The sequence below is a fragment of the Festucalex cinctus genome, chromosome 15 (genome assembly GCF_051991245.1).
Source record: "Festucalex cinctus isolate MCC-2025b chromosome 15, RoL_Fcin_1.0, whole genome shotgun sequence".
Lineage (NCBI taxonomy): Eukaryota > Metazoa > Chordata > Actinopteri > Syngnathiformes > Syngnathidae > Festucalex > Festucalex cinctus.
Window position 1 is genome coordinate 22628005 of NC_135425.1, and position 27170 is coordinate 22655174.

The 27170-nt window shown below is 40.8% G+C and overlaps 1 protein-coding gene and 2 long non-coding RNA genes across 5 annotated transcripts in view; 1 reads left to right on the top strand and 2 right to left on the bottom strand.

The window, feature by feature from the left end:
• Positions 1 to 5434: 5434 nt before the first annotated feature.
• exd3 (exonuclease 3'-5' domain containing 3) overlaps positions 5435 to 27170 on the bottom strand; it is a 41644-nt gene continuing 19908 nt past the window's right edge. For 2 of the 3 annotated variants that reach the window (XM_077498044.1, XM_077498043.1), the window contains exons 20-21: positions 6731 to 6797; positions 5435 to 6200 (exon numbers count right to left, since the gene is read on the bottom strand). In XM_077498044.1, the coding sequence (XP_077354170.1) occupies positions 5896 to 6200; positions 6731 to 6797 (372 nt within the window). In that variant the 3' untranslated portion in view covers positions 5435 to 5895. The remainder of the gene's footprint in view (positions 6201 to 6730; positions 6798 to 27170) is intronic. The other variant, XM_077498045.1, reaches the window with a different exon arrangement.
• On the top strand, positions 13242 to 14589 carry LOC144002856 (uncharacterized). Its single transcript, XR_013278825.1, has 3 exons — positions 13242 to 13534; positions 13974 to 14204; positions 14465 to 14589. It is a non-coding gene; the product is annotated as an uncharacterized LOC144002856 (long non-coding RNA).
• On the bottom strand, positions 14881 to 16222 carry LOC144002857 (uncharacterized). Its single transcript, XR_013278826.1, has 2 exons — positions 15380 to 16222; positions 14881 to 15301 (listed from the first exon to the last, which is right to left on the bottom strand). It is a non-coding gene; the product is annotated as an uncharacterized LOC144002857 (long non-coding RNA).

Genomic DNA, 27170 nt, shown 5'->3' on the forward strand with positions numbered 1-27170 from the left:
CTATCTATCTATCTATCTGGAAGTACTGCATAACGTTCTAAAAATGTATTTATTTAACTATATGGACATATCGGCATACTAATATAAATAATGAAATAATGATAATAATAATAAAACAAGTGGTATATTAGTTTCATAGGACTCCATGTAAATAAAAATGAAAAAATAAAAATAAATACTCAATTTGTAATGAAACACAACTTCTACTAGTAATAATAATAATAAACAAGTGGTATATGATTAGTTTCATAGGAATCCATGTCAATAAAAATGAAAAAAAAATACTCAATTTGTAATAAAACATAGAGCTACTACTACTACTACTAATAATATATATTTTTTTATTTTGTTGTATTATTTGTTTGTTCTTAATGGACTTGAGTCTGTCAATAAATATATACCAATAATAAGTGGTATATGATTAGTTTCAAAGGACTTCATGTCAATAAAAATGAAGACAAAAAAACAACTCAATTTGTAATAAAATATATAGCCAGTCACCTTGACTTACTTTCAAGGTAAATCATGAGGAAAATCATCATACTGTCTAATAAAACTCCAGGTGTAATATTAATAATACCAGCCACAAGGATTCCAAATGAACAATGATCTGAATGTCAAAAACTCGACATGCGAGCATTTTCCCACGAGATGACGCGTTCAGGTGCTGTTGTATTCCGACCCTTGCTCCGTTTTCTACAAATTAAAAACTCAACGCAAACGCTGAATTTCTTAATTATTTACTCACTTGTTTTTACTACAACGTTTAAGGTCATTGAACGTTCAAGAGGTTTTTATCCAGTGCACTCGAAACCGTTTGTGATGGACAAAAAGTGTGAAGCAAATGGCACCACAAATGCCCCCCAAACGCAACCCGGAAGTCTGTCCCCTCATTTCGAACAACTGCCGCGCAGGAGATTAGAGCCGGCTTCTTAAATCATAAACTGCGGATATATTGCAGTTGTTTTGAAATGACTAGACTGTGTGGGACTTGACAAAACAAAAGGGCCCGCTCTACTTCCTCCTTTTTTTTTTTTAAGCGAGTGAAAAGAGGTGACGCTGTGCGCGGATTGACACGCCGCTCGGCCGCCCCCACCACCGTGGGAACCGAGTGCCTTTGTGTGTGTGCGCGTGCGCGTGTGACTGACGCTTGGTGTGAGAGGTGGTGAGAGAATATTGTTGACGTGTAACAAACGTATGGATGGAGGAAATGAGTGCAAACCGCACAAGGTGCATGTGGGCCGTTTGCACCGTTTGTTTCGTGTTTCCCACACTCTGTACTGTACATTTGGTGCACATTTGAGGCCGCAGGTTTCAACCGCATTTTCCTGCTTAAAAAAACAAACAAACAAACAAACAAACAAACAAAAAAAAGATAAATTTTCAGATTTGTGAACGTGAACACCACAAAAAATAAGTAAATATCACCTCCCATTTGGAATTTATGTGAATTTCTTACCTTATTGTCTTGAAAAAACATTTCTTGAGCGACTTGACTTGTCCATGACCAAACTCCAAAAATTAGCCAAATTAAATGGCTGCTGCCACGTGCAAAACAAGAAAACCACATCATGTCTGGTATCAACAGAAAGCTCTGGGTTTTCCGCAGCAACATATATAATTCAAACACTGCTGAAAGGCTGCTTCCAATTTGAAATTGATGCAACACTTCACAAAAAAAGTAATTGAAAATTACAAACATGAATGAAAAATGAATACCTGTTGGGATATACGTATGAAAATTTGGCATTATAAAGGTTACGATATCGGAAGTTAATTGTGGGAATGCTTTCAGCATTCAGCTGATGTTGTTCGCAACTTGCACTTGGTACAATGAATTGTCCAGTAACCAGGAGGTCGTGGGTTCGAATCCCACCTCCGACTGTATATTGCAAATGTATCCATGGCAATTATGCTAAGTGATTACATGTATACCAAATTCTTAGTTCCACTTTTCCATCTAAATGAATGGTGGGTACTGCATGCCTAGGTGGCGCTATTGCGTGAATTTTATTTCATTTGTTTGCATTTTTCCATTGGATATCAGTACCATTTTTCCATCTAAATGAATGGAGGGCACTTCCAGATAACACTTTTACATGTAAATAGGCCATTAGCCATGATTTTCAACAAGCCAAGTTGGCTCACATGTTAAATAATTGCCTGGCGTTAAGGAGGCGTGCAATTGCGTTGGTTCAAATCTCACTTGGAAAATATTTTATTGGCATTCAGCTTTCAGCATCCCCACAGAATTTCCGCAGAAATTTCACTTTGTCTAGTTTCATGGGTTGTTTTAACTGCAAATGAGGACAGAAAAGGACAGCGATGAGATTGGTCTTATTTTATAAGGGTTATAAGGGGAAATTGGGTCCGATAACGATCACTATTGGTGCACCACTACAACGGAAAGTGTGCGTGGCAACTACTGAACTTTTGCTCGTTAGGTACTGTAAGCCCTCCTCAGTCCCCACTGCCTGAGTTGCCATGCAAGGGAGCGAAAGGAAGGATTTTTGTGTCCATTCATCCAAAAGAAGATTTGTAAGGTCTCTGTTCCTGTTCGTCCCAAAAAGTCAGTCAGGACTTATCCAAGCATGCCTTTCAGGCGTGGTCACTGTGCTAAAATTAACATAAAATTTTGCTTAGGTATCAAACCGGAATGTGATTCATCACTGTAATTTTTTGTAGGTGCGTCTGCAGGTGCCGGTGAGCTTCCTTTTTGTTTGTTCCCACAGCTGCAAGCATTCAAAAACAAAGCTCTGACTCACTCCAATCAATGTGGTGAGAATTTTACTCAGATCTTTTTATGGCGTGTTCAGAACCAGATGCGTATTTCTTTCTGCCGCCGTCGTTGACCTGCAAGAGTGCACACGCGACTTCAAAAATGCAATGCAGCTCATAGTTTTTCTGTGTCAATGGGATTTGGATTTTGCTTGTGTTTATGTGTGTGTTTTTCTCCCTCTCTCCTTGGCTTGGTGAATGGAGGAGAAGTTGCGGAAAATCAGGAACATCTGTCCACCATCAGAACTTTGGCTTCAGTGCGTCTGGACACTTGGAAAACATTTGCGCAGACCGCAACAGCAAAAATGTTTCAGCGTTTTCTTCCGTTGAATTCCTCGGAATAATTCTCTCGGAAGCAGCCAAAACCAGATAAACAATACCTTGGGAAGTAACAAAAGAATGATTGGATTCAAACAGTTATTATGACATTATTGGGACCACTAAATCCTCCATGATGGAATCAACTTTTTAGAATGATCACAGAAGTCAGTTGTGGTTCTATTATTGGAGCCCTATCTCCATTCTATCACAATGTGTTTGATAAACAAGGCGTGCATTTTCCAGCGTGAAGACAAAGAGCCCGGAGCCGAGGTGACGTGTTGTAAACGCAAGAGCCGGACGGAGCGGGGCGACTCGCTAAGCAAGGCCGAGGTTTGGCGCCGAGACGTGCGGGGAAAGAAGGGGGGGGGGGGGGGGGGGGTATGCATGTGCGCTGCCGAAAACGAGGAGACAGGAAAACTCGTAGAGGAAATGCATGTAAAAGTGTCATGTAAAAATGTCAGTCAAAAAAAAATAAAGCAGACATTGGTAACAGTGACATTCTTGCTGCAGAGCCTAATGAACCCACTGGTATGTGTGTGTGTGTGCGCAGAGTAAGAGAGAGAGTGAGAGTGAGCGGTGACGTGGTAGCGAAGAGGGAGGGGCCTCCTGCATCCAATTCATTCCGGACACCACGTGTCCTCAGAGCGTGGGAAAGAGGCGAGCTTTTCTTCCCAGCAAAGAAAGAGCAAGGATCAAATAACATGGCGCTGCAGCAGAGATGGTACTCAGCGCACAGACGGGAGTTCACTATAAAGGCAGAGCTTCTGCCGAGAGAATGTGGCAAGTTCTGCACAGGGTTGGAGGCTAAATGAGAGAGACTTGTGGTTTAGTTTAAAGGCTGAGGAGCTGAGCACAAAGTCATGTGGAGCGACCACCACCTGGACAAGGCACATAGGGCGTCATTCTGGAGATATAGCGTGTCAACGCTACGCATCATAATCATTTCAGATTTCCTTGATTGTTTTTTATTTTTTATTTTTATTTTTTATTTTTTTTTTACACAAACTGTTTGAAAAGTGTGGAGGTAAATGCAAGAAGAGCAGGCGCCTTTGTTCAGTCATTATGTTATTGTGAATTTTATTCTCCACATTTTTTTTGCATTTTTTTTTCCAATTTACACTGTTCAAATTTCAACTAGCTTCAAAAATTGACGCCTCCCAGGGTATATATATCGTCTGATTCCACATTACTTACAGTATTTGTACAATTTAACGTTAAAATAAAATCCCCCCACCAATTCATTTTCAATGGGACAGACATTGAACTTTTTCTAAGTATCACTTTCCACGCCCACTTCCATACATATAATTTATTATCATTACCAGGTGTCTGATACTGCTCGGTGACACAGTTGATAAAGTGCATTGTCCAGTAACCAGGAGGTTATAATTTGAGAATATATCTCTCAGTTTACTTCATAAGCATTCCACATGCATTCAAATCTTGGCATTCAGCTATTAGCATTCAGCATCCCTACACAATTTCTCCAGAAATTGCACTTAGTCTAGTATTTATTTTAAGGACATCATCAACTGTTTGACATCATCTCCTTTGTCCTCAACAGCTTCTAGTCAAATTCAATGTCCACATTCCCACACAGAAGAAGCAGGTCTAATTCCACAACACCCACAAAGAAAAGATCCCCTCTATTATCCTTCAAAGGACACAATAGTTTTACAAAGTCCCTACAGATAACTGTATTAGCCTATATATGGTGTAAAATTACTTCTACCGACAAAGCCTCAATCTGGTGTAGCGAATCCCTTGAAGTTATCCAATTAGCAACCTGGCGTTAGGTGACATTCAAGCGCAGGTCCTCAACTGTGTCATTCCCAATCCCACCAACGGAAGGAAAGTATGAGGACTCAGAACAGTGACGTGTGATTGAAAAACAGATTTACGTCTATGAGTCGCAGCACAACATGCAATCACTTACTCTGACTTTTTTTTTCCTTCCTTCTTTTTTAAATATGAGCCGTCAATAAAGTAAAGTGCACATCTGCCAAGCGTTGAGGATTGTTGGATTTTACGAGTGTACGAAATGCATGTGGATCTCTTAAAACCTTCAAGGGCAAACACATAAAGTCAATGAATGATTTGGGAAGAGAAGAAAAGAGGTTAGGCGAAATGTGAAGGAATTCTCACCGCATGTGTTGGGTTACGCTTTCAGGTCAGAATTGACCCGGCCCCCCACAATCACCCCCAAGCTGTTCATGTTACACCTATGCAAAGTCAACCTTTTTAAAAAAAAAAAAAAATAATAAAATAAAATAATAATAATAATAATATTTAGAAAACACGAACAGCAAGTAAATTTTCACAATGCTGCAAAATATTCATGAGAAGAAACGGAATTTTATTGACAAATATTGAATGTACAGATTAAACAAAATTTAAAATATAACCAGAGAACCGTTATTATAACCCATAAAAAAAATGACCTGCTTTTGCTCAACTTCCTCAATAAAGACAATTGAAAAACATAACTACAAAAGCAGTTGGAATTAAAAGTGAAATAAAACGAACTTAGATGTCATTTCTAATTGGATGGTTTCTTCAAGATTTACATTTAAATTCAACACGGCAAATGAGAAACATCTAACAAGTCAAGCCGTGATTCAATTGGCTGGTTCAATTAATTTTAAAACGTCAACAATACCCGAGGAGATGTAATGATGAATGTGTTTGCATTTAAACGCGGGCAATCAAAACAATGTAAAAAAAAAATTAGAAATCACTCTTTTGCAGCTTTGCTTTAGATCGCTTCCTATTTGTATCTCCTTCACATTTAAATATTTATTCTGTACCTTCATCTGTGATGTGCATGACCTCCTGAAACATGGAGAGAACGCGTCCAAAGTGAGAGCCCTCCCAGAAGACCTTTCCACACCGGGTGCAAACAAAGTAGTGCGGGACCCTGGGCACCAGGGTCGGCGGTACTGTGTGCAGCTGTATAGGTGCTCCCCCAGGAAAGCTCAGGGTCACAGGGTCCAGATCTGACAGGGAGGCCCAGTTACACTGAGGACCATACCTGGGAAGTTCAAGGTAAAGCGGCTCGTCCTCAGGTGGTGTCATTGACATATCGGCCGCCTGCAGAAATCCTAAAAAAAACAAAGTATGACGCTTAAAGAGGCAGTCTACCTTACATTTCTTGACACTAAGATGTTATAGGTGAGCGCACTAGAGTAAGGCAGCAAAAATCCAGCCGTTTTTATCAATCTCAGAAGGCGGCCATTTTGCTGTCGACTCAAGATGACATCACAGTTGCTCAGGCAATGACCAATCACAGCTCACCTGTTTTCTGATGCCTAGCTTTGATTGGTTGTTGTTAACTGAGCAACTGTGATGTCATTTTTGCGCAACAGAAAGTGGCAAAATGGCCGCCTTCTGATATTGCTGCTTAACTCATGTTCCACTAACACAATATTAACCAGCATACTGTATTTAGACTAGCAGGGCTGCATAGAACATATTGTCAATAATTATTTTTTTTTTATTTTTTATTTTTTTTTTTGGGGGGGGGGTTGGTTTCCCCTTGAAACAAGACTCTATGTACACTGATACATACACACATATACATTAGCATCAATTTAAGCTAGCCATAAGAGCCATTTTGTAGTGTTTGACTAACCTTTCTGTTTAAGCATCCTGATCATGTCTTGTCTAGGCAGTGCCACATACTGATCACTGTTGCATGCCTGCATAAAGAATTAAAAAAAAGGAAACGTTAACAGAACAACAGGAGCTATTTAAAGCCATTATGAATTAGCCACCAGTTGTTGGTAAAAATAAATAAATAAATAAATAAATAAATAACATGCGGCAATGTTTGTAATAACATTTTGACTGCTATCATTTGTCTCGATGTCATTGGCACAAAATGAAGTCGTGAAGTTTAATGGGACTGCGGTATACATGGAACAACATCATCCTTACTTTTATTTTGCCGAGGTTTACAAGTGAGTTGTGTAACAACTTATAATGGTAAAGTGTTTCCCAATTTATTGCTTTGGTGTGAAAGGAGCAAGCAACACACAGATCAGATCTATGGGAGTGTGCGTGCGTGCTGGAGAGCATTTACGCCTCTATAACATTCACACGTCTGTGCCGTCCCGTCCTCGACGGTGGAGGACACCCATCCTCCCCGGGCAGGACATTAGTGACCTCTTGTTTGCCGGCCCCTGACGTTCGCACGCACACACAGACACACACTTGTCTGTGAGCCTTCCTGACAGCATGTGAGTGCTAAAAGCCTTGTCAACACACCTGAGCTCCACCCAGCAAACAACATTCCACTTAAGTGCAGCGCTTTAAATCAAATCCCATTCAACACATTTCACACAAGTAAAAGTCTTATCCGTGATTAGCAAGGCCGGCTTTCGTGGCCGAAAGCGACTAGAGTGGACAATTGAGGAAAAAGATATTATATATAAGAGTCCGAAAATTATGAGTCACTAATTGCTTTTCCACATCCCCTCAAATAAATAGTTACAATTAGGGGTCGGAACCTCTGGCTACCTCACGAGACGATACGATACGATATGAGATACAAGGCTCACGATAACGATTATCTCATGATATGACAATATCACGATTATCGATATATTGCTCATGTAATAAATCCACAATAATCTATGATAAAATTATTATTATTATTAATAATAATTATAATTAATAATTAATACAAATAAAATAAATAATAATAAAATAAAAATCCTAATAATAAACATAATATAAATATAAATAAATAAATAAATAATAATAACAATTTTATATATATATATAAATATACATATATATATATATATATATACACACAATAAGAAAAAAAACTAAGCTCATGAGTCTTCTTCAACTGAAGACTTCCGTCCATTTCCCCATCACTCTTATGAGGCACTCCCTCTAGTGGCCCGGCAAGTAATTGCTCAATAAGTAATGAACAATGGAGCCATTATAGTGGCTGTATATTAACTACAAATATCGCGATACTTGCGTAGCTGTATCGATAATCTATCGGGAGACAAAAGTATCACGATTTATTGCGATAGCGATATATCATCACACTCATAGTTAAAATTGGATGAACAATAGAATAAATGTTGCATAATATGAGCATTTATGGGTGGCAGGACATATGAAATGCTCTCACAAGGTGCTATATGGCCCGCGGGCCGTTAATCCCCATGCCTGGCTTACGGCGATCTGTGTTTGCCTCTGTGGTGACTGAGGTCAAGACATGGGGAGAGCGGCTAGACAGTGGAGGTGTGGGAAGAGGCTGAGGTGTCAGCTCCTGTCTTGTCTGTGGGAAATGAGGCTCATCGCTCCCGTTATTCCGCCTTCACACTCACAGAAAACATGCATTCGCGCACACACCAGAAGAAAAAAAATTCCACCGGCACAGACAAAACACTCGCAGTGCGTGCAAAACCGCCGTGCATCCAAAGTGCACCGTGCACATGGATCACACATACGAGCGAGGCGGCAGCCAGAAAAACACAGGGCTATTTGCTCAGCTCCAAAGTTTCCCAGAGAGGAGCAAGCCAGAACCTGCAGTGAACTCTCAAGGCTAAGCCACGCAACAGGCAGGCAGGCACACACGCAACCTGCATGGAAATGGTTCCGTGATTCATCAAAACACAGCGACAAGTGCAGGTATGCTGTGAAAGCGGACGAGAAGGCACACACAGGGTGATTGGTGGTATGAACGCATTTGTGGAATGCTTTCAAGGCATTCACGGTTCAGATGGAAATAAAGTGCAAAATGAATTTAGTCAAAGTGGGTGGTTTGTGTTTAAATGAATACAGATGGCAATGCTTCCATTTCACTGCCTGAGACCGGATGATTTTTTTTTTTGAACAATTTTTTTTTTGCTGTTTTTGGCTGGTCAAATCACCCGAAGACTAGACTTTCCACATCAATATATTTATTTAACTGCTGGACTATTTATGTGTTTCATAAAGAACAGAAGTATTGCTAAAAAAAAAAAATCATAGGTGACTGCACAAAGATCAGTACTATTGTTGTTATTATTGTTGTGCTGATAAAACTCTGGGCTGTCCACACCGGCCAAAGCATAAAAACAAAAAAACTGGACAAGATCAAAAAAGACATTCAAAGACAAACATTCAAAGAACATTTAATTGAACTTGTCTAATTTTGGACACTTGCGACATGTCGTCTCCTCCTTTTGTTCCTTCAGTGTTTTCCAGGGAACCTCGGGCATTCTCACACTCCGTGTGGCTGTGCCAGAGAAAGAATGCTCCTTGCTGGGACAACAAAGGCCATCTAAAGTGTGATACTGTGTTTCAAAGGATGAGAGGTGGTGGAAAAAAGGGGAGAGAAAGGGGGATATTGGAGAGGAGGTAGAGTTGGTGGGGGGCGGGGGGATTTTTTTTCCCCCCTGACGCGCTCACACACCCGACGCTGACTCCGCAGGCAGCTCCCATGGGAAAATCCTACACCAATCTAAAAAGCCGGCGCTTTTTTTAGGGCCGATGTAGGTCACATGGTCTGGGCAGCCAATTGCGTGCCGGTGATTCGATTCAAACTGAGGCAAGCCAGGTAAGGGGCAGCGTGGGAACTGGGAGAGAAGACGCACAAGTGGGGAGGCAAGACGCGCACCGTCGTTTCCCTTTGAAAATGTTGTCTTTTCATTCTTATTGTGACTTCGGAGTCCAGGGAAAGGTTAAGAATACTGAAATCCGCTGTCCAAGAGCGCTGCGGTCTAACGCATATATACAATATTTACGAAAAGTACATCCTTCCTTGAACAAAAACTAAAACACACATTTCATACACTCATTGTTTTTTCCCATTGTCCCATGTCGACAGAATTCTGGCGTTTTTGGTTCCCTGTCATTCTGTTCGGCAGAGTTTTAATGCCACATGGAAATGACGTGTGATATGTTCTGTATTTATAAACTCCCCCTGGGTCATGCAAAGTGTGTTATACAAGATTTTGTATAAGGAATAAGCTATTCGAGTCAAGTTGGAAAACAGCCTTTTACGTAGATATATTTTCATATCATAAATGTGAATCTATGGTGCACTACAAAAAAATTATTTATAGCTTTCATATGTATATTAATATTTTAAACCCTACATCCCCGAAAAAAGGTGTGCCAAGTTTAGTATTTATCATTAAATACTTTCATAAATCAGGCAGCACTGACAATATGGGGTATAAAACACGAGTTTTATAACCAGAGATTTCTATGAGGGTTCATTTGAGAGGAACTACCCGCTGTGACGGAGGTTCCTCAAGAAAAACACAAGCCTTCAAGGGCTTATTTCTATTTGTGTTCACACCACCAGGAATGTTCAAGTGACAGAAGCCAGCGGTTAGCATAAAGGAGATCCAATGATGTCACTTTCCCGCCGGGATAAGCCCGCCTGGGTGACTGAGGAGGAAATGGACACAAGCAGAAGTCAAGGAAATTGAACAAACCGCTGTTCCAAGGCTGTTAGTGGTCTATGGATGCTGGCATGTGCTCAATTATGGATGAGTGCGTGAAACCGATTTTAAAGATAATGTACGAACCAAAAAAGTTTTTTTTTTTTTTTTTTGGTTGAGCAGTGCGTCTTCTAAAGCTAGTAATAAATTATGCAACCATCACCAGAAGAATTTTATATTTATTATCATGGAACCTCTTACGAAGACCACAATCTGTTCTGGGATGCTACAATTTGTTCATAATTCAAAACAAATCTTCCCACAGGAAATAATGGAAACCGAAATGTCTGTAACCATCCAAGACAAGAGAACTTTGCGGCGGACATTCCGTCTTTTGTCTTTTATTGCTATTGTTGTCTTAGTCCTCTTGTACTGAATAGTCTGGAAAGAGAAGCCCGTGCTGCTGCTATACGAAGTTACCCGTTTTTTTAAATTGTCACCACATGATGCCATGAGTACCAACTGTCTTTGATGGCATCACAGAAAGCAACAATAAAAGATCATTTTTGGCTACTGATTAGTGTGACGGGTTACCAATTTAATACACACATTTTAAAGAACAAATTTGCTCAAATTATGTTCATTTATATGTTGTTCTGTGTTATTAGGGCTGGGGAAAAAAAAAAGAATTCGCTAGCTTGGCTAAGACAACCACAAAAATTGGTCGACACAAAAAAAATCTGCCTCAAAATGAATCAATCAAATGAATAATCAATAGGATAATCGATTCTAAAAAGATTTGGTGTCAGCACTCGTTTTTTTTGTTGTTGTCAGTACTAGTTACTACTTTTTAAGATTTCTCACAATAACTAGGAAACTGATAAATACCAATCTATGCAACACTCTTCTACTGCTAAACGACTTGACTTGGTTTGTTTACTCACGGAAAGAACATTTAGGCCCCATTTGGATTGCAAGCTAGTAGTAAATGTTTCATGCATTAACAAAACTTACTCAACAAGTAAGCATAAAACTGCATTCATTTAACTTCCTTGACTGGAAGTCTGTTGGCCGTTTTTTAAAGTCAGGTCACATCTCTTTACAAGTCACACTTGTCTTTAGAGGCATTTAAAAGCAACTTCACGACCACATGTTGAAGTGACCCACATCCGATCTGGAAAAGATCAGATTGCGTGTGGTTTGTGTTGCTGACATCGCCAAGAAAAAGTCACATATTGGGGGTGGAAATCAAACCTGGGACTGATTTTTACTGCAGTGGGAAGGTAGCGCCAACAACATGATAGAGGACGCCAGGATCTGAAAAATGGTGGCGCGTTAAAGTCGTTTGAACTAAGAAAAAAACAAAACAAAAAAACTTTGTGGTTTGGAAGTGGCCATAATCAACACCAGACAAACTGGAACCAAACATGTCTGTTAAGCAGTCAACAGAAATATATTCATTTTAATGGATCCCACCAGGCAAACCAAACAGACATATTGGCTTCGTTTTTTTTCGTAATAAATCATGTTAAAATTTGGTTTATCTTTCTCTTCCTTCAATGTACATAAAGTTAGGACCAAGGTCATTATAGTTCACGAAAACTAACAAAATTGGTAAAACTAAAATGAAACAACCAAACAAAAAAGAAAACCCATCTTCGTTAACTAACTAAAAACAACAATGCTTTAAAAAAAAAAAAAGAATCAAAATTTAGATTAAGTGCTGACTGTAAAATCTTGGGTAGTCAAGATTCCATTAAAGCTGGAGGGAAGGTCTGTGGTCACGTTTCCCACAGGGTCCTGAGGGGATCTGGCCAGTGTCTCAGAACTCCCAAGTCTGACGTAATTAGCAGCTCTGTTAACTAACCACTACCACCTGACGGCACCCTGAACTTGGACCACAGCAGAGCTTGTCTGGACTTGACATCACACACTCCTTCCTCTGACTCACTCACTCGCACACAAAAAACAACAACACATAGGTCGCTGCTTACACTGCACAGAGGTAAAAATAAACATCTAACTACCTTCTCCAGCACCCGCTGATTTCATGAAAGTCATTCAGAATTTTCCCACAGGTGCATACTGTTTAGCTGTGGTGCAAAAAGCGTGACAAAGTATAACATATACTATACTGTAAAGTGAGCTGACATATTGCTAAATCATCAACTACTGCATAGTTTATGCTAAATCATTTTATAGCTATCCATTCAGGTCATAGTCAAACTTTTTGGTCACTTAATTTTCTTATCTATAGATGAGATCAGCTACATTTCAAAGTCTTGTTTAAGATGGATATTACCAATTAAATATATCTAAATATTTAAATATTTTATATGACATTGATTAAGCTTTCAGTATTAATTAAACATTTGTTGACCTGACAATAATATGTTATATGACCTCACTAGTCTAAACATGACATTATGACTAATATTACATTTGTGGAATATGAGTTATGAAGCCCGATCCAGCTGTTTTTATCCATCTCAGGGGGCGGCCATTTTGCCACTTGCTGTCGAATGAAGATGACATCGCAGTTGCTCAGGGCTCAGGCAACAACCAATCATATCTCACCTGTTTTTTAAGTTGAGCTGTGAGATGATATAGACAACTACTGGTCAAGCAGGTATGCTATAGCATTTTATAATTTTGCCCGTTTGTAGTTAGTTTTTAATAAGTTGTTGTTTGGTAAACATACCCTTTCTTTCATTTTTACCAAACATGTATCCCATTTTCAATAGGTCGCTTGCACATGTCGTCACTTCCGCCTCGGATTTCTCGTAGTCGCCATGCTGGGTGGCCTCCATTTACGTAGCGATTCGGTCTAACACGTATCTATCACGTTTGTTTTCTGCGTTTAAAATGGTACATTGTTGCTGCATCGTTGGCTGTTCGAACAAAGCCAAGGGGGAAAATGGTCGGTCTTTTTTCCGAATTCCGAAAATAATTAGGAACCAGGGCCTGGAGACAGAGGAGTGCGGACTCCGGAGGGAAGTCGTTACTTTGGGCTCGTGTGTGCAGCGATCACTTTGTGAGCGGTAAGCTTGTTTACCTTTATTTAATGCATGAGGATTAATAACGTTTCGACCGCCCATATATGGGCAAGTTGCTTATGTTTTGGATTCATGAGCAAGCAAGTTCGGTAGTACAAGCTGGCTAGCGGACGTTAGCCGAAAGCTAACATCGAACATTTTCACCCAAGTAGTGCCAGTGCAAAGTGTTTACTGCTGAAATTGGATTGATTAGTCTTGGGCTTTTAATGCCGATAACATGTTTTTTGGTGGCAATATGTAAACTTGGAAAAAAAGAGACAGAAGGGGCTGATGCAAGAAAACAGACCCCCGGGGGTGATGCAAGTAAACAGACCCCCGGTAGCCTACACATCATGCTAAAGAACTTATTCACGGCCACCCTACTGCGGTAAAATAACCAGTCTTTCCATATTTTATTTGTTTATATATTTGTTTATTTTAACAGGTCGCCCTGCGCCCGTTTTTCTGTCCAATCATCCCGACTGGGCTCCAACATTAAAGTTGGGTCCCAAGTTACAACATCTATGTCTCAGCCCAGTCGGTGCCAAGATATGAACGTGCACAGGAGAGACAAGCAAAGAAAAGACGACTCGAAGTGGCAGAGATTGTTGCAGTTATGCAGCCAGATGGCTCCAGTAACCTGTACCCTCAAGTACTGCTGACATCATTGACTCTGGTATGCCACTCAGAATTCATTACATGATATATTGTATGCAGGAGTGAATGTATGGGTTTGTTTGTGTGTGTACACGCACCTTATATTTTAGTGTTTATAGAAATAAGTATTTGCCTGTAGCAATGTTCATACATTAAAAAATGCAACAAAATGTGTACATTTCTTTTACACTGACAAAAAAACTATACTACTTTACTATATTAAACCTATTACTGGTACCGTATTTTTTTGTGATTTTTTTTATTTATTTTTTTCTTTAGGGATCTCATGCCACACCGACTTGATTGCCAATGACATGATGGAAACGAAGGCGAGCATCAAAGCATTGGAGGAGGACAACATGCGACTGTTTGTTTGGCGCTAATAAAGGCAGCGTTTATACAAATTCTATTGTTGGGTTTGTTTACCAAGCTATACATAATACAAATGACAGGATTTGACTCAATGTGCAATATGGTCCCTCTTAAAGTAATGGAATAAATCTCTATTATTTCTAAAAGCACAAAAAATGAAGTGAATAATGATTAGATGTAGTAATTTCAGGGTTAAAAATTGAACTGTTAATTAATGTATTTATTTTAGCACAGGTGCCTACCATCCTGATGACGGTATGATGTAATGTTGATGGGGTACGCAATGACTTTCATTATGCTATGTACAGAGGAAAAAGTTGCTCTCTTTTAAATTTGTTTAATGAAAGACAAGTACCAGTACTGTGTTACAGTTTTCCCAATAATCCTTGTTTCACACTTGTCACAAAACCACTGTCCTTTTGGCAGTCTAGATTGGCACACTTCAAGTGATATCATTTGATTTTACAATCTGCTGCAGCACAAAAAACTACTTTATTCCGCATCTTTGAAGTACATGAGCAAGTGGTAGGTGACAGCGGCTGAGCAGGAACACTGGAAGTCCACTGCTGATCTAGTAAATGCTCTCCCGAGCAGTTCAGGTAAGGAGGGGACTTTGGGGAAAAAAAAACTCTGGCTTTTCCAACTGGCCAAAACGAGCGATCTGGGTGGACTCGCTCAATCACACTTTGTCCACACCACAAAGTCGCAGAAGTCCCGTCCAGTTAAACTCATCTGTGCCTGAATCTGAAAATATTACAAACATTGTAATGAAAATATGAAACATAGAATTAAATAAACTACAAAAAGTAAAGCCATACATACCTGGTAATAATATTGGTGTTGTCGTGACAAGTGATGGGAATTGTTGCCATCTGGCACCAGACAGAAATTGGGTGTTGTGACAGCCTCCTTAACCGTGAGATCATAAGAAAAGCTGTCAGTATGCTCAGTAGTTACCATGAACACGTTTTATTGTACTGGAAACTGAAACTAAAAATACGTCCTCTGAGAGTGGTTAACCTTAACCATTTAGAATACGTTGATTAAGTAACATGTAACTAGTGAAAGGGTAGCATTAAATTTAATTAAGCCACGGGGAGGCTGTGCAGTTACTGTTTATTCTTATACGCTCTGACATATTTGCCTGTTATAAAATGATTAGAAAAACCACATCAGGTAAACCCAGCTGTGCATGTAAACACAATGATAACAGGAAGCCTGAGAACAAATCAACATTTTTGTGTGCAGAATTACCAACACCATGTGGTTTACTTACGTGCAACAGCAACCGTTTCTTCTGATGCGATGTTAAAGTTTACACTCTGTATCCACCCGCTTACAAAATAATTGTAAGCCTCCGGGGATTTGTTGGCGTGTTATGGAGCATGTTGTCAACACGAGGTAGGGAAAGATGTCCAGAGAAGTCACATTTGGCCAGCAAGCTTTCTCCGTCAAAAAAAAATCACCCTTGGTCAGGACGTAATTAGGATCAATCCCGCCACACAGAGACACCTTCTGCCTGTATCGTTGTTTTTGATCTTCCGGTAAATCGTGAAAATACTGCGAAAATTACATCAGGTTGATAAGCTCTACCGTGTAACTCGCGAGTGTACCTTGTGAACCGGCGGACACCCAATATGGCGCCCGAAGGAAAAACTCCCATGATGCATTACGATGTGCAAGCGACCTATGGTTTTCTCATACAAGTTTTCCTCCCCACGCTCCTTTTATTGGAGCTCAAAGAGTACTGAAGAAGATAACAGTCTATCGTAGAGAAGATAACAGTCTGCCCATCACACAAATAGCACTAATGCTTCCCCTCAGCTTGGCATAGTCAGTTAATTCTGTTTTCTCTCCACTCAACCTTCAACCCCAACGTCTTTCTCTCTCTCTCTCCAATTGGACCTATGTTGTCTCTCTTGCTCTGTGTCTTGCTTAGAGCTTCATCTACCCCCTTCCAGGGTTCCCTTCAATCTCCCTCGCCACTTCTCTCTGGTTGTCTCTCACCTCTAACCTCCTCCTTTCTCTGCTTCTCTGAGCACTCTTTCTTCCCTCTTCAGATGCCAGATAGCTGAGGCCAGTCCTAAGACAAGCAGCTCAGGAAAAACAGTGCGCTGAAAAGGTCTATTGACAATGCTGTTCGCTCAGCAATGTGTTTTGAGGAGGGATAAAAAAAAAATGCATTAAAAAAAGCTGGATTAGACAACCACCCAGCCTCTATTGATGGCTAGCTTTTGGCATTATGGGTAAAAATGAAAAACAACTCGATTAAATTTAAGGCTGGTGCTGCAATGGGTAGCAGATGACTTGGAAATCTTGGCACAAGTGGAGTAAACTAATTCCCGTGCCAACCTAAAGTTGCTGATGGAGCTCTTATGGCTTAAGCATCGTGTTAATTCCCTTTGAAATCTTGCTAATTTCAAGATACACATAATAGACAAGCTACAATCAAACAGTTAAAAAAAGCTCAATTTAAACTACGGTTGTACCCTGGGATACTATGACAACACGCCAATTGAAACAGGCCTTGTTACAACATCCACTGCTTCCCGACATGCACCGTCAGCTCCGAAACCGTCGCAACACATCATCATGAACATCATTTGCACATAGAAACACGAGGATTGCCATGGGAGAATCACAGTCAGATTCCTTAGCTCAATATTTATCACTGCACACCACCACCACCCCCCCCATAGCGCGCCTCACTTTTTCTCATCTGTTCCTGATGCAGAGGCACGCAGGGAATGTTATTGTAATGTAGAGTGATTCATCCAAGACTGTAAATATTGACAATAGTGGCGGCCGCAAGCAGGGCCGCTCTGTCTTGAGGACATGGAAGGTCACTGTAAAAGGAGACTAGAGACACGGCGTTTGGCAGTTGCATGTGTGAATGCAAAAGTAAAAGCAGTGAAGGAAGGCAGTATAAAGCTGTGTTGGTTTATTATTTAAAACCCTTGCGGCTGTGTTCACACTTGTAGTGTTAAAAACCTGAGTAGGGCTGCCAAGATTGGTCGACTAGTCACGACCACCTTGACGACCAAACCCGTCAACAGCTAATAGTCGAAGTGAAGTTATTTATTTACTTTTACACTTTGTTTTCCTCTCAAAAGTGCCTCATCTCCTGCTACTCCTGCTGGCCGTCTCTAATCCGGGTCATTCGTGATGTTAGCAAGAGAGTCTGAAAGTTATTGGTGATGCTAATATATTGTAGCATCTACTGTGGATGACGGAGGCATTTGTCAGTGAACTCCCTGTTTATTAACAACCAAAACACAAGCTACTGTATGGCAGTCGTGATGCCGAAACACAAACAATGACTAAAAATGTTACGGCCAAAATGTTGCCTTCAATTGGAAGGTGTACCATCATTTATAAACATGTAAGGAATGCTAGTAGAAGATGCAGAATATACTCAAAGTTGAATGTACTACCATCTTAATTTTTGTCATTTTTGCTGTAAGCCAGTGATGGCACACAAAACATTAATAAGCAGTGTCAATACCCTTCTTGCAGTGAATGTATCCCCCCAAATAATAATACTGTCAGAGATTACAGTCCCTTGTTCATGGTCAGAAATCGTTGTCTAGTTAATAAACCCGAAGCTGATAAAAATTACAGACTATTTGTCCTTAATTAATATTGAACTTGCAGGTGTGAAAAATGCCCAAAGATTTGGCATATACATGCATGATTATAATGTATTTACGTATTAAAGCACACCGTCCTAATTTTATTATTAGTCTGGATGATAAAATGGTAACTTTTTATAGACATCCATAATGTAACTTCTAGACTGCCTTATTTCAGTACATTCATAATACCTTGATTCACACGCAAGGGGGCCAAAACTGATAGGTGTCGTTTTCAAGGTCCGACCCCCCCTCACATGTCATTTCTCTTGCGGACATCAAACACGTTATCAGGCTGAAAGCAAAGGTGCACTGGCTATGGAATGGCGAGATAAAGGCAAATAAAAGACGGAGGGGACACGGGGTTAAGTGGCAATAATGATGCGGGATAAGACATCAGTGGGTTTGTGTGTGCATGAGAGTTAAAACACATCAAAGTGTCTGAGGGGGCCTTGCCCATGTCAACAAGAGACACAGGAGGGGGACACGGAATTAAGTGGGAGGCAGGGGGGGAGGTTAAAAAGGGAGTACATATGGGGTTGACGAAGGGTGGCAGTACACGATGATGAACAAAGACTGCAGGGGAAGACAGAACGAAGCTGGAGGAGCGAAAGGAGGGTTAAGAAGAACTGGGTCGGATGTGAGCGTTTGGGCTATGTGGGTAAAATCAAGAGAGAGCGAGGCTTCTAGTGAAATAAATCACATCGAGTGTGAATGTAGGGGGGGTAGAATCAAGAGAGGGGATGATGGAGAGAGTTCATCTGTCACACACTCTTTAATTCAACTATTCCTTCCTTCCCTCCGACGCTTCTCCCTCTGCGCAACCGGCCTCAGCAAATTCCCTAGGGCCAGGGGCAGTCCCCTTTCAGTCTCCAGTGACACAGTAATTAGAAGTGTGGGAACTGAATCTAAACCTCTTTCTGAGCCCCACACCCCTCCCAATGCGGGCTTGCTCCCATCCTTTCACTTGTCCTTGCCCTCCAAGCAGCTTCATGCTAGCTAGCCTTTCTCTCAACTTCCTGCGCCACCTTTGTCACCTCACCTTCGTTCTTCAGCCCAAGGGCCGAACATATAGCCAAGGAAATGTTCATGTTTTGAAATCACGGTTAACTATTTAAGTTCAAGACCCAAACGTCCTCAAATGTTTCCTATATTGCCATAACAGGGACATGTAAAGTGACAGTAAATAAACCAATGACAACGAACATGAAAAGAACATACATCAAGATCATTAAGATAGTTTAAGTCGTTTTACTCACTGACAATTTGCTACACACTATAAACTGATCAGTGACCCAAGTTTGCGTTCCGACGATAAGTTTGTGAATCCTTTGTTTTAAAACTAACTACAAATTCTGGAGAAAAAAAAAATTATCCATACGTACCATTGCATTACAAGTCGAGTTTATTTACCATATATAGCCATTAATCACAAAAGACTCCCTAAGGGCTTCAAAAGCCCACAGTTTACAGAGATTGACAACATCCCCTGATCATCTGGGTATGGAAAAACTCCAAGGAAAAACATTTGGGAAAACGGAAGAAACCTTGAGAAGGGATCATATATGGAGGGATCCTCTTTTTGAAATGATAGGGCAGCATGCCATGGCAGAAAGAAGTCACAAAAATTAGTGGTTGCCTTTTTGTGTGTATGTATACTTCTTATTGTTGCTGTCAGATGGAACCCTCCAGTGTCCAACTTTGGTCCATTTCATAATATTACATAATATTATTCCATATTGCTAACCAGTCTAGTGTTAAAATTAGCTTGATCTCTTTTATGATTTATGGAGTTTTTTTCCTGAAAAATAATCATTTTGGAAAGGCGAGGACTGTACTCAACACCAACATTAACATACAGTTTAAGTGCGTTAGTATGATGAAATGCAGAATCAATGTAAATGTAAGGAGAGCTATAATAGAATATCAATTCATACAACATTATCAATACATGTGATGTTTTTTTATTTTTTATTTTTTACTTAAATGTTCTCAATGACGCAAAGTTGAATATGTCAATTTTATATCCATATTTTTTTCCGTGCAGAAAATGCCCATGACATGAGTTGTGTAAACCGCTTCAGTTAGATTAACAGCTACGGTAAGTATCAGAATGTATTCAACCAGGCTCTAAATGTTCTGTTCATGAGCACCACCTCCTACAAAAAATAATAATAAAATAAAATAAATTATCTTTCAAAATCTGCCTGTAACCGTGTAAACAAAGGGTAGGATTAATTTTGACCTTATATGGTAATCTAATAATAAGATGGACTGCATCGTCCATATCTAATATGAGTGATGCCAATTTCATGCATGGGACTGAAAAGCGCATCACCAACTGGTAATTCAATTAAAAACATTGTATCGCAGGGTTCCTGAAATCTCCTGGGCCACCTGTGATGTCCATGGGAGCTACAAATCACACACGCTCACACACGCACACACACTGAACCCCTTACCCTCCATTCACCCCCACCATAGACCCAACCCCCCCCCTCCAACCCACAGAGTCCCCGATCCCTTGGAACAGAGCAGCGCTGTCTCTACCGCTCTCCATCAAGCCCAGCGCCACCGCCCCAACCCCCCCATTCGCTATCTCCGCGGCGATAACCATGGGAACAGCAGCACTGTGGGAACGGGCCACCAGTTGACCAAAATAGACAGCAGGAAAATGGAGGGAAAGAAAGAACGAAAGATCGTAAGCCTTCGAGGATCCGGGGAGGATGCATGGAACAAGTCCATGGGATCACCCACACCCACAGGTACTCAGGCACTGCCGTCACCTCTGGTTGCCACTGGGAACAGAAGATGACACTGAGTGGCTTGAGGTCCTGTATTAATTCTCATTTAAGAGCGGTGGGACGTGCCGCAGGATCTGGCTCTCACACACATTTCTTACAGTGAACAAGACAGTAGCGACTCTCGGCACTCTTGACCGCAAAGACCCCCCCCCCCCCCCACACACACACACACACGAAGAACACACTGATGCAACAGAAACACCCAGTAACACCCGCAACCACACTGCCCCAAAAACCACACGAGAGAACTTGAGGCAAGTCTGAAAGTTGACCTAAGTTCAGCGTAGACACGACGAGAATAGTTGGCAGTGGCAATGCGAAGCTTGTGTCCTTAACAGCGATATCTTTTTGTGGAAATCAAGCCGTATTGGTGTTTATTTGTGTTTGGTCCATAGGCAATGCTACTGGTCTCCAGAGAGTGTACGCAAAAATACTCACATCCAAACACACTTTGATGACGCAAGATAAAATACCGGAATTGAGTTCCTATGAGAAACATAGACACCGAGCTTCCTTAGTCTGAAAAGGGAGGAGGAGGAAATGGGAAAAGATGCAAATGCGTACCACCATCACGTTTTCTTTTTTTTTTTTTTTTTTAACTGCTGTTGATCTAATTTTCCATTCCATTTACAGTACAGTATATCCTCCCTATTCCAACATAGAAGTCCAAGAAATCAACTCTTGCAAAGGTCTCCGCTTAGATATAATCCATATTACTCTTTTCCCTATGCATGCATTTTTTTTTTCATTTTTGCTTTATCCCATGGAAGGACGTGACAACATTTCAATATATCTTTTTCCATGATTTATCTTTCATTTAACTCATTTCCATCTCTAAACCAGCTCTTTTTTTATTCAGCATACTTATCCTCTCCATCTATCTCACAAAGCCCCCGCCCTCTTGTGCTCGTCCAGGCTTTTCCCAGGCCAAGCAAGCCTGACCTCCCTAGATTTCTACCTCTCAGATCCCTGGGGGTGAGGGGTATCCGCCTGTGGCTATTCCCACCCGCCAAGCGCATTCACTTTAATCCGACAATGTGTAACAGAGGAGGAAGCGAAAAGGAAACTAAGCGGTGCCCGCGAAGGCCATGCAAAAAATCCGTGTAAACCTTGTCACCCTGATTCCAAGGTTATATTTTAACACCCTTCCTCATCTGTCTTCACTATTCTCACAATACATCTAGAATGTTAATCCTAATGGTCACTTGAGCCATCACTTTTCTAGTCAAACAAAACTGATCTGTTGACAAGGTGAGCACCAAAACTGAATGTTCTACTCCAAAGTCAGATACAAACTTTCAAAAAAACAAAAAGAATATAATAATAATTCACAATGGCACATAGGCAAGCGTCAAATAACTTATTTCCCAAAATTAACTTTTAAATTAGCCATTTACCAAAATTAGGAAAAATCTGAGGATAAATCATGGAAGGAACAGGAAAAAAAAAAGGCTTGTTCACTTATAGCCTTATGGCATAATGCTGGCTTGACATGCAGAATCCATTCTTTATTCAAGACAGTACATGAATTGCTGTTTACTATAATGAATTGTTGAATCAATCAAGTCCAAAATTTGTACAAATATGCAAATAGTGTCACGTGATCCACAAAAATGGGAAAAAGTGTTTAAAAAGACGACGAAAAAATTAGATTTGAACAAGGCCTAATCCTTAACGCTAATTGAATAGAATAGCTACAATGTAGATAATCATGCTGGCAAAAGACAAATAATGAAGCTGAAGCAGGACAAAAGTGTACAAAAACTAGCAAAAATTAAAGAATATGTGAAGTACAGGAAAATAAGCAGTATCACTATAGAAAACTGACTTCATGCAATCGTGTAAAGTTGTTTGCATCCACCAAAATTGATGTATCCCGCAATCTCTTTAACGACAAACCTATAATCAGGGTATTCTCTCCTACAAGTCACATCAACAACACAACAAAACAACCAAAACATGGGTTCCTTACAACATTTTGTCAAAGTCAAAGCATGAGCAAACAAGACATGAACCGCATGATTGCATGTGGAGGAGACACGCCAAGGTATAAAAGCAAGCCAGTGCGCCACACAGTCAAGATAATAATAAACCTAAACAACCAAGTTCCCTGCTGAGAAGGGCGGGAAGAGTTCCTCATCATGCAAGCTGCGTGCAGCACAGGCAGAATGAAAGCTGCGAAAGAGCTTTGCTATGCCGCGCTGCCTCTTGAGTGTGGGAGAATGCTCCATGCTTCACTAAGCTGCAAAGGCCCAAGATCACATTTCACTATCGCAAGGGAAACCATTATAACATGACCACAGACATGGCAGCGGAATCTGGGGAGGGAAATACACGGCGGCTGGAACTCATCCTCTCAACCATTTTTTTTCAATTGCATGTCATTGAGATAATTTGTTGAGATCGCAGGAAATTTGAAGTTGAATTTTCAAAAGACATAATATTGGGTGTCACGGTGGACAACTGGTTAGCATGTCAGCGTCACAGGTCAGAGGTCTCGGGTTGGAGTCCGGGCTCTGGCCTTCCTTTTGTGGAGATTGCATATTCTCCATGTCAATGTGGGTTATTCACCGGGTACTCACTCATAAACATGCATGGTAGATTTGAACACTCTAAATTGTCCCTAGGTGTGATTGTGAGTGGAAATGGTTGTTTGTCTATGTGTGCCCTGCGATAGGCTGGCAACCAGTTCAGAGTGTACCTCGCCTACTGCTCGAACGACAGTTGAGACAAGCTCCAGCATGCCCATGACCCTCGTGAGGATAAGCGGTTCAGATAATGGATGAATGGATGAATATCAACATATACCATTATGATGCTCGTTTAAAGTCAACCTTAAACATTTCTTGACAATAATATATGTGGCGTCATTAGTCTAAACATGACATTCTGATTAAAGATCTAGTGTGTAGTCCTTTAGCGCCATCTAGTGGCCATTAGAAGCACACAGGAGAGCATGCACACTACGGAGGCTCAGAGAGATTACGTTTCTCTTATTTTGTGTGAGCAAACGAGCATCTCGGCGAGCGACGATGAAAGATCAAGCGAGCCGGGATTCAGCCGGAGCAGCTAACAAGAGCGGCTAGCGGAAGTTAGTCGGAGCCATAGGCTGGAGTGGCTAACAAGAGTGGTTAGCGGTAGGAGCTCGTTTAAAAAAAAAAAAAAGCTAGTAAAAGCTTGTGAGAGCAAAACAGAAAGGGAAACACTCGATGCAAGCACCACTCGGGCTAACTACATTCACGAAGTTGCCCTTTGGGCATCCGCAGCAGAAAGATGGCGGCGAAACATGGCAGCTTTAGTAAGGTGAGACTACAGCCTTGTAATATAATTAGTGATTACTAGACCTATGATTCTATTAAAAAAAAAACGTTTATGCAATACATTTTTTTTGCATACTATTGACGGTCATTTTTTAAAAGGGATGAATTATTTCACCACTAGATGGTGCTAGGGAATCACTGTATGTCCCTTTAATGGTACATTTGTGTAGTATGAGTTATGCAGCAAAATTCAGCCATTTTTATCCATCTCAGGTGACAGCCATTTTGCCACTTGCTGTTGACTGAAGATGACATCACAGTTGCTCGGGGCTCAGGCAAGGACCAATCACAGCTCACCAGTTTTCTGAAGCTGAACTGTCATTGGTAGTTACCTGAGCCCTGAGCAACTGTGATGTCATTTTCACTTGACAGCAAGTGACAAAATGGCCGCATTCTGACATAGATAAAAACTGCTCAGTTTTGCTGCTTAACTCATATTCCACTAATGCAATATTAACCAGAATACCATATTCAGACTAGTGGGACTGCATAGAACATATTATCGTCAAGATTTTGGGCGGGGTGACTTCATCTTTAATTTTCCAATCAAGACTAATAAAATCCATAAAGTCTCTAAAAGAAAACTATTTGTTCAGTTGCTTAGGGGCTGTTTTCCGGACAATAGCATTTTTGGAGCCTGAACACATCCTCGTATTTCAGTGACTTGTCATGACTAAGTAAGGATGGTTACTGGACTAAATTACAACTATTGAGAAATTGACAATCGATTGATTATTAGTTAACTATATCTGATGGGATGAGAGAATCATCCACTGGTTATTCTGAGCTCAAGATCTGATACCAGTGCTGTATTGAGCAGAATAATGCTGCAGAGCAGTTACTATATTTTTGCAGGCTGCGGAGCAATTCACGAACATTATCGTCTGTGCATGTAATTTAAAAAAAAAATTAAAAAAAATCAAAGGAAAACATTTTTTTGTTTTCTGTGTGGTACTGTTGGCATTACTTAACCTCAGCTTTGTTATTATGTAGCATAAAAGTGTCCCTCCCTTAGGAGACTAGGAGGGCAATCACTCACAGCAGCAGTCAGGCCATGCAGCTACTGTGCTCTGCAAAACATGAGAAACTTCCTTTCTGAGGACGTTCGAAGGGAAAGCATCAGTAAGAGGTTCCCTCTCCCCGAGCTGCGGGGGAAAGTAGACCCTCTCGAGTGCCTCTCGGCTTCCCCCGCCTCCCCCGCGAGCTAACAGCGTGGTCGGGCAGACACGCACGCACACACACACACACAGTCGTGCGCGCGCCCACACACTCACTTGCACCGTGCGGTTTCTCCTCAGGAGGGGAACATAAACAGGGCTGTCTGTCTGCAAGCGCACAGCTAGTTCTCATGACATCACCACCCGTCAGGAATGCACCGCTCTGCCTTGTCGAAACCTCTCCGCCAGCCAGGAACTCGCACGCACCAACACACACATGCACACAAGCACATGTCGATGATTAATGCGCCACCACCATTTTTTTTCCCAGGGAAATGTATAGTGTACACAACACGCTCGCAAATGGCATTTGCGTTTTCTCCCCTTTTGCATTCCTTTTCCTCAACGCTCGTTTTTAATTTATCATCATCTCCCCCTGTGTCCCTTCCCTTATCATTTAGCCCCATCGTTCCTCACCACTTAAGATATGTGTGTTGTCGCAAGACCACACATACACAAAAACTCATCAAGAATGATACATGTGCAGACCTCCACCTCGGCTGAAATATCTTAAACATGTTGACTGCCACACACAGCAAGCTTTTTTTTCATAGAAGCACCATCTGAGTCATCGCTTGAGTTGGTAGAATTGAACTGAAAGACACATATCACAACGTGAAAAAAGCAAAAAGTGAAATAAAATCATCAATCCTTGAATTTAAACAAAATTTCCTTCCTCCTAAAAAGTTTTGTGTTATCCCAGTAAGTATTTATTGTCTAATCACCAAAGCCATGTGCTACCGTTCTGGTGGTTTGCCAGGTAAATGCTTGTGTTTCTGTGGTTGTGTCAGCGGGATGCTAAAAGCGCCGTGAGCAACGTGAGAAGCATTACGTCAGACCACACCAGCAAAGACAGTTTTGTTGATTTGAAAAATAAACAAGACATGGCATGGTGCAGTGTGCTCAAAGTAGCTGTAAAAAGTAAACATAGCTTTGAATGCAAAGTTCTGTAATAATTCACTAATATTTATTTCTTCTTCTTCTTCTTCTTATAGTGACACTGACTGTTTTCATTCCATTAAATTTTCATCAAAGAAAAAAAAAACAAAAAATCTGTGGACAAAACACTATGTTATAAACCAAACAGAAGCTCGACCTTGGACTGTTTCCACCTGTACTGCCTGATGCACTAGTAACATATCGGCATATAACGCTCTGACTTTCAGAACGGTTTGAGTGAAGCAGGGCGTATTGGGAGTTTATTTCCAAACAACAATCAAAAGCTAAACTTTATTTTCACACCCGACAAAGTAAACAGATCACAACTGAGCCTGAACCAGGATGTAAATGACCAAGCAACTAATTGCACATGCAGGGACTATCGACAAACCATTATGGAACACTGGACAGATGTTATGGTCTGTGGTTGGATCCCAAAAACGCAGACACAAATACGATTTTAACGGTTTATTTACACAACTTGACTAAACGAAGAACAAAAAGGATCGCGACGCAACTCGACTAAACAAGGCACAACAAGACTCGTGAGACACTAAGATAACTTGGTACGTTGGTGAAAGGACACAGAGAGACGGGGTTAATAATCCGACAAAAACACACACTTCTCAATTTGGCTTAAATAGACAGTGAATCGATCTCATTGGTTGTGGCTAGACGTGGGTAACAGCACTGACATGGAA